The sequence below is a fragment of the Trachymyrmex cornetzi genome, unplaced genomic scaffold, assembly GCF_001594075.2.
Source record: "Trachymyrmex cornetzi isolate Tcor2-1 unplaced genomic scaffold, Tcor1.1 scaffold1846, whole genome shotgun sequence".
Lineage (NCBI taxonomy): Eukaryota > Metazoa > Arthropoda > Insecta > Hymenoptera > Formicidae > Trachymyrmex > Trachymyrmex cornetzi.
The window spans coordinates 24,115-30,977 of NW_017296469.1; the positions used below are offsets into that span (position 1 = coordinate 24,115).

General features: G+C 35.6%; 1 protein-coding gene across 3 annotated transcripts in view; it reads left to right on the forward strand.

Annotated features, from left to right (window-relative positions):
* Positions 1 to 1,511: 1,511 nt before the first annotated feature.
* LOC108759429 (sodium-coupled monocarboxylate transporter 1) overlaps positions 1,512 to 6,863 on the forward strand; it is a 9,466-nt gene continuing 4,114 nt past the window's right edge. Inside the window, exons 1-7 of one of the 3 annotated variants that reach the window (XM_018504880.1) lie at positions 1,512 to 1,796; positions 1,869 to 1,949; positions 2,975 to 3,320; positions 5,436 to 5,590; positions 5,701 to 5,841; positions 5,985 to 6,093; positions 6,361 to 6,582. In XM_018504880.1, coding sequence (XP_018360382.1) covers positions 1,723 to 1,796; positions 1,869 to 1,949; positions 2,975 to 3,320; positions 5,436 to 5,590; positions 5,701 to 5,841; positions 5,985 to 6,093; positions 6,361 to 6,582 — 1,128 coding nt within the window. In that variant the 5' untranslated portion in view covers positions 1,512 to 1,722. Of the gene's footprint in view, positions 1,950 to 2,974; positions 3,321 to 5,435; positions 5,591 to 5,700; positions 5,842 to 5,984; positions 6,094 to 6,360; positions 6,583 to 6,863 lie in introns of all 3 variants that reach the window. The other 2 variants (XM_018504879.1, XM_018504878.1) reach the window with 2 other exon arrangements.

The window sequence follows — 6,863 nt, forward strand, 5'->3', positions numbered from 1 at the left end:
TAATCTAATGTAATACTGAAGAAGGTCCAATTTAGGACCGAAACGTCTATTATTGTAAATGATTAAAGAAAATATATATAGTGTATTTAAGCCATTTAGAATCGGCGTTCATGGTTTATGCCTTTTAAATAATTTAATTTGTTTAAAAAATGGTTATCTCAGCTCCTAATAATCAGAGGGTAACTTTTTTTTTAAATTCGTAGAAAAATGTCAGCTATCAAATGCTTCACACGGCTATTTGATATGATGCATATTAACGGAATTATTCCATTTTTTATACGAAAAAAATACTCACTTTTTAAAATCGTTTTAAAATATTTTAACTACAAAAAAATCGTTTTGTTACTAAGTGTACGTGATAGTGCAACTCTTGAAGAAAAAAAGCACTCCTGCAAATTGCTGTGCGACACTATTCGAAGATAAAGAAATTAAGTTTTCCGCAGACAAGTTTTTAGTGAACAAATGGCTTTTTGCAAAAACTAATGAACATTTAAGACTCGTTCATGGGCCCTATTCTGTAACTGTCTTTACACGCCTACCGACAGTTGTCGGTGTCATTGCGCAGATATTTTATATAGTAAAAAAGCTGCGCAACGACACCGACAAATGTCGCTAGGCGTGTAAAACAGTTACAGAATAGGAACCCTGGTCTAGATTTGTTCGTCATCGACGAACAAATGAGGGCTACATTTTACGAGAATTTCAAAACTTTGCGTTTAAATCTCGACGAACAGAGAGCGAGTGAAAAAAGGCCTTTTCCGGTGGTTTTTATTTTTTTTTCTACTAAACTAATACACCGATCTTAATGTTCCACATCTCATTTTGTAGGTATTTCGAATACCGACATTTTTCATACTGAACTTCTTTCCATACAATCGACAGCTTTCGTTTTATAAGCGAAAAACCTGCTTTTTGCAACTATTCGAATTTTTTTTGCATATTTCCCACACGAGTTGCGAGTCTCAAACGTATACATTCCTTTTCTGATGGCCTTCCGAACATTTCTGTCGACAGAGATGCCTGTTTACAATTTTTCCGCGAAAAAACCCTAATTCTACTTGACTATAAAGCACGCGTGTCTCTTGGTCTGTGAACAAAAGATAGCTATGATTACGATGATTGTATCGGATAAACTTAGAGTTTACACTAATAATTATATACTACTCTCTGTATTAAAATTGAGATGGACATTTGCGATCACAGCTGTAATTTAATAAACTTGAATCACTATACGTTGTCGTACAACAATTCGCACAGCTAGATCCAATAATATCCCTTCAATCCTGTCGAATTTAATAAATCGCAACGTACGTAATAATTGTGAGTACAGTTCATCACTCTCGTTTTCTCACACGTCTCTACTTTTCGTTTATTCCAGTCAATTACTTCAAAATCATTAATCAAGATACTTAATAGTAAATATCAGTTTCGTCATCAAAGCCCGTACTTAACGTTATCATATGTGTACTGGGGTTGTAAATTAATCTCGCACGGTGGAATTATGACATACATATGACGGTATATTTGCAAGTCAGCAATACCAGATTGCGTTTGTCCCTCGTTTCTTACACCAGACGAATAGAGACCAGGGGTGACGGACGCAAAGGACGGGAAGCACACTATATGTATCGCGTATCACATTATCCGTTCGGTACTCGTAGGAAAAGGTCGATTCGTTGATTCATTCAAAATTCACTCAAGAGACGAGACGAGGAGAAAACAATGGAGAATCCCTTCGCCACTGGCATCACGTTTAGCCAAGAAGCGGAGAATTTGGATCGTTTCATGTTTGGATGGTTCGACTATACGCTCTTCAGTCTGCTGCTACTCGTCAGCATTCTTATCGGCGTGTACTTTGGCTTCTTCAGCAAGCAAGACAGTACAACGGAATATTTTCTGGGTGGTAAACGGATGGGATGCTTTCCTGTCGCAATGAGCATCATCGCTAGGTCAGTGACGCCTCGTTTCTTTTCGATAAACAAGCGGAATTGAAAGAACCTGACAGAACGCCATTCTATGCTAGAGATCTGAGAGATACCAAATATCTCGCATGACCAATTCCCCCCGTCATTTTCTTTTTAATTTACACATTTTTCCAGATATTTCACTATTATACAAAGAAATATCTAGAAAAAAATGCTTTATATATATATATATACAGGGTGTTAATTAAGTATGTTCCTAAACTCAACAGAGCGATTCTTTGGTTTATTTCAAGTAAAAAAGTCTATATAAACACGTGTCCTAAACGGCTTAATTTCTGAAATAAACAAATTTAAACGTGTAGTAATACTAGTAATAATCTGTTTATTTGAAAGAAAGACAATTTGAACTAGTCAAAAACTAGTCAAAAACAGAAAAACAAAAACAGGCTTCAGTTCTTCTGATGAAATAAAACAATTAGATGAGTTGTTGAAAATGTCCACTTTGAGCCATGATACATCCATCGAGCCTTCTTCTCAAAGATTGACGTACACGCTCAAAGATACCAGGTGTGTTATGTATTGCCTCGCATGAAGCAACTATTCGATTCCTCAAATCATTCTCATTCTCAATTGGGGTGGGCATTTCAAAATTTGTAAACTTAAGCATGATGAAATTTTGATGGATTGAAACAATTTGGCCTGAAAACGTATGTACAAGCTAACTGACCCGCAGCAACATCAGGACTGAAGTCTATTTTTGATTTTGTGACTTTGACTTTGACTTTGTCACTTTGTTTACGGTTGTGCGAATAGTAACTCACATGAAGCAAGGCATATTTATGCAGGAAGATATCTCCAACGCAATTTATCATTTCGTCAAACATTTGCGAAAACATTCACCTGTATTTCGAAAACTAAATCATTTACTTGGACACATGTTTATATGGACTTTTTTACTTGAAATAAATCAAAGAATCGCTCTGTTGAGTTTGGGAACATACTTAACTAACACCCTGTATATATGTGTGTGTGTAAATATACCTGTTTAGCCACATCTCGGGTATCAGCTTGCTGGGCATCCCCACGGAAGTTTTTCATCACGGAACTCAGTATGCCGCGTGCGTCTTCACTGCAATTTTCACTGCCGTGATCACCTCTTACATTTTCCTGCCGGTGTTCTACAAGTTGCAACTAACCAGTACTTTTGAATATCTGGAGGTGCGGTTCACCAGGCCAGTCAGAATCCTTTCTTCAATGCTGTTCACTATCTCGCTCTTCACGTACTTGCCCATTGTCGTCTACGTACCTGCCCTCGCCTTCGCCCAAGTCAGCAATTTGAGCATTCATGCAATAACGCCGATACTCTGTATTGTGTGCATCATTTATACTAGCATTGTAAGTGCGTGAATAGTGAAGCGCAATCTTATGCCTCTGGATACGTTAATGTCTCTGAAATTAATAACAAGAATCGTTGCATATCTAAATAATAAATAAATATTGTGTAAGAATGCGACAAAAACGCAAGCTACAATATACGTGTATATATGTACATACATATATGAATGTCAAGATAGTTTTAGAGTGGAATGAAAAAAGATTTTATAATTCGAGTCATTTGATTCTTGATCAGCAAAAACTTGGAGATTTACACATATTATTATATATACATATAATATATTATACATATATGCAGGGTGTCTTGTAATGACGCATAATCTTTTAAGCCGCGTATACACCTAGCGAACGAACACCGAACGAACAGCGAACACGAACATTCATTGGTTGCATTCAGCAAATGTATACGTCAAAGCAAATCGAACATTCGATTCACGTTCGACTCGGTTCCCTCATGAAGCGGTACATCAAAGACAATTCGTGCGCGATTCGTGTGCGATTCGTGCGCGCTGTAGATGTGCAAATCACGTGTTGACTATTTGGCTTATACTCATATAGATTAGTTAAATAATATAATCCTCTATTTTTCAAATATGAAATTTATCTCTATGTATATACTTGCAGCACAAATTTAAATATAATTATGTGATTTACAAAATATCTGTTATAAAATAAAAATATTAATTGTCGCAAGCAATAAGGTTTATAGCGAACAATGACCCGAACACCGAATCAAGATCGAATGGACGTTCGGCCCGTGTTCGATGCAATCGAGAAAAATGTACGAACGAACTACGAACATAAACGCGAATGTCCGAATGTTCGCGTTCGCTGTTCGTTCGCTAGATGTATACGCGGCTTTATATGGGCAGATAGATCTGGCTAAACTGAATCGAAAATCCTTTATCATTTTGCAATTTTTGGAATATTTAACGAAATATTAATTTTTAAACATTGCAGAACAAGCGGATGAAATCGATGCACAAGACAACTTTAAGATAATATTCTTGAGGTTTCCACGGGTGCTTTCTGTATAAAGATTATGCGTTTCGCGGGTTTTCTCCGTGTCCAGATCCATTCTTGGAATGCCAACGTTTCGTGAACCTTGCAGTCCACTTCATCAGGGCGAGGAGCAGCCTGATACTACTAGGTATCAGACTGCTCCACGCCCTGATGAACTTTAAGATACCTTTCAAAATTCTTTATGAAATATCCTAAAGATATATGTTTCTTGAAGAACTCTTAAAGATGTCTTAAAGTTGTCTTAATTATGCGTCGATTTTAGATATTCTACTCATTGGGTAACTAAAAAAAGAAATTGCGAAAATTGCGAAAATTGCAAAATGGTATAGAGAACTTTCCAATTCAGTTTAGTCGGCCGCTTTACTGCCCACGAGAGATTATATAATATAGGGTAAACTCGGGTACGATGGCCATAGTTTTTTAAAATGCAAAAAACATACATTTATTCTTATTACAATATTTGGGATATTACTTTCACTGAAGCTTAAAGTAACAAATACTATCGAAATTAAAGAGAAAATACTTAACAGAACTTTAATTTTATCAAAATATTACAAAGTATGCATTGGCCATCTTATCTGATTTTTAGGGAAAAGATGGCCATGTGATATTAAGAAAGATAGCCATAGTATTTATAAATAAATAGTGAAAATAAAAGTATTAATTATAGATCACATTGCAATTTATGTACCTTTATTCTGTATGTAATGTTGATTATGACAGCTTAACTGTAATTTATTAGACATTATAACAGTTAGCAGACACGTGCAAAACTTTGCAGATAGTCGAAAGGAAAAATATTAGATAATATTTATAATATTGTTATTTTGAACAGTGTACTCATATGAAGTACTATAAATATTGATTATCTTTAAGAATGACTATAAAAATGCACTATTTATCAATTATTGAAGAAATTATGGCCTATGGCCATCTTTTCCGTATGGCCATAATACCCTAGTTTACCCTATGTATATGCGGTCATTATTACTGGACACTCTGTATGCATAAAATCTTCTTGTACACAGTAACAAAAGTTTTAAATTTTGAAATTTTATATTTCGTGTGTCATTAAACACTTTCATTACGCAGGGCGGTCTGAAGGCAGTGGTATGGTCGGACACTATACAATTTTCCGTAACCGTTGGAGGACTCTTTTCGGTTCTTGTACTGGGGATAATGTCTGTTGGTAGCGTTGGGGAAGTGTGGAGGATTTCCGGTGAAGGCGGTCGTCTCATTTTCTTTGAGTAAGATAAAAAAGAAATAAAAGAAAAGATTTTCTCTTCATTTGATTATTTATGTGTATATTAATTCATTAATTGTTAGTGCTACGTTTTAAGAATGCTTCCCTTATTAGCATGGATCCGAGTCCGTTCGCGAGGAATACTTTTTGGGGTATGACTATAGGTATGACGACAATATGGATCGGACATCTCGGCGTTCATCCAGGTACGGTGCAACGATTCCTGTCAGTGCCCAGAGAGATTGACGCTAAACAGTAAGCCTCTTTCAATCTATTTCTGCGAATTGTAAACTCGCGCCTTTAAAGAATTAAAGCGAATTTTAGAAGAACACCAGAAAACTTTATTAGCAAAATAATGTATACGTACATATAATCGTTCTCTTCTTCTGCATACATAGCGGACTGGCGATTACGGCGGTAGGAATGATAATTGTCAAACTGATCTGCGTGTTCACTGGATTAATCATGTTCGCGAAATACCATGATTGCGATCCTTTCCTAACCAAAGTATGTATGACGTATTTACAAATTGCACGTTTCATATTTATATAAATTAAATATATATATTTATATTTATACATATATATATTTATATTTATATTTATATTAATTATTTATATTTATTATTTATATTAATTATTTATTTAAATTAAATGTTTAAAAGACGAAAGTGTTTGTCGATTTTTATTTTTCTGTTATATATATGCTACGTTTTATTACACGTAATTATGATATTTCGATCGCAGAAAATTATAAATTTTTTCGTTTGAACAGTCAATAAGTCGCACCGACCAGACTCTACCATACTACGTAATGGACGTTGCTGGGCATCTGCCAGGACTTCCGGGATTATTCCTAGCTGGTCTGGTGAGCGCTGCACTCGCGACTATGAGCGCCAGTTTGAACACCGTATCCGGTACCATTTATGAAGATTTTATAAAACCGTGGATCCCGGATAGCCCCAAGAAGGAAGTTACAGCCGCCAACATTATGAAGGTACGTGTTAACATAATTTTAATTGCTCCGTTAAGAGGGGAGTCTTATTAAAAAATTGAGGATTATAAGGTTGATTAATCTCTCAATCGATATATATATATATATATGCAATATATATATATATACCATTAGCTTGCTGCTGCTGTTCTTGCAGCTTATATATTTATATATCGTACGTATATATATGTATGTAATATAGAGACCGCGCGCGTGTTGTGTGTGAGTGTGTGTGTAGAGTGGCACCCAGTTGGACACGGCTCAATTGGACACGAGCCGCTCAC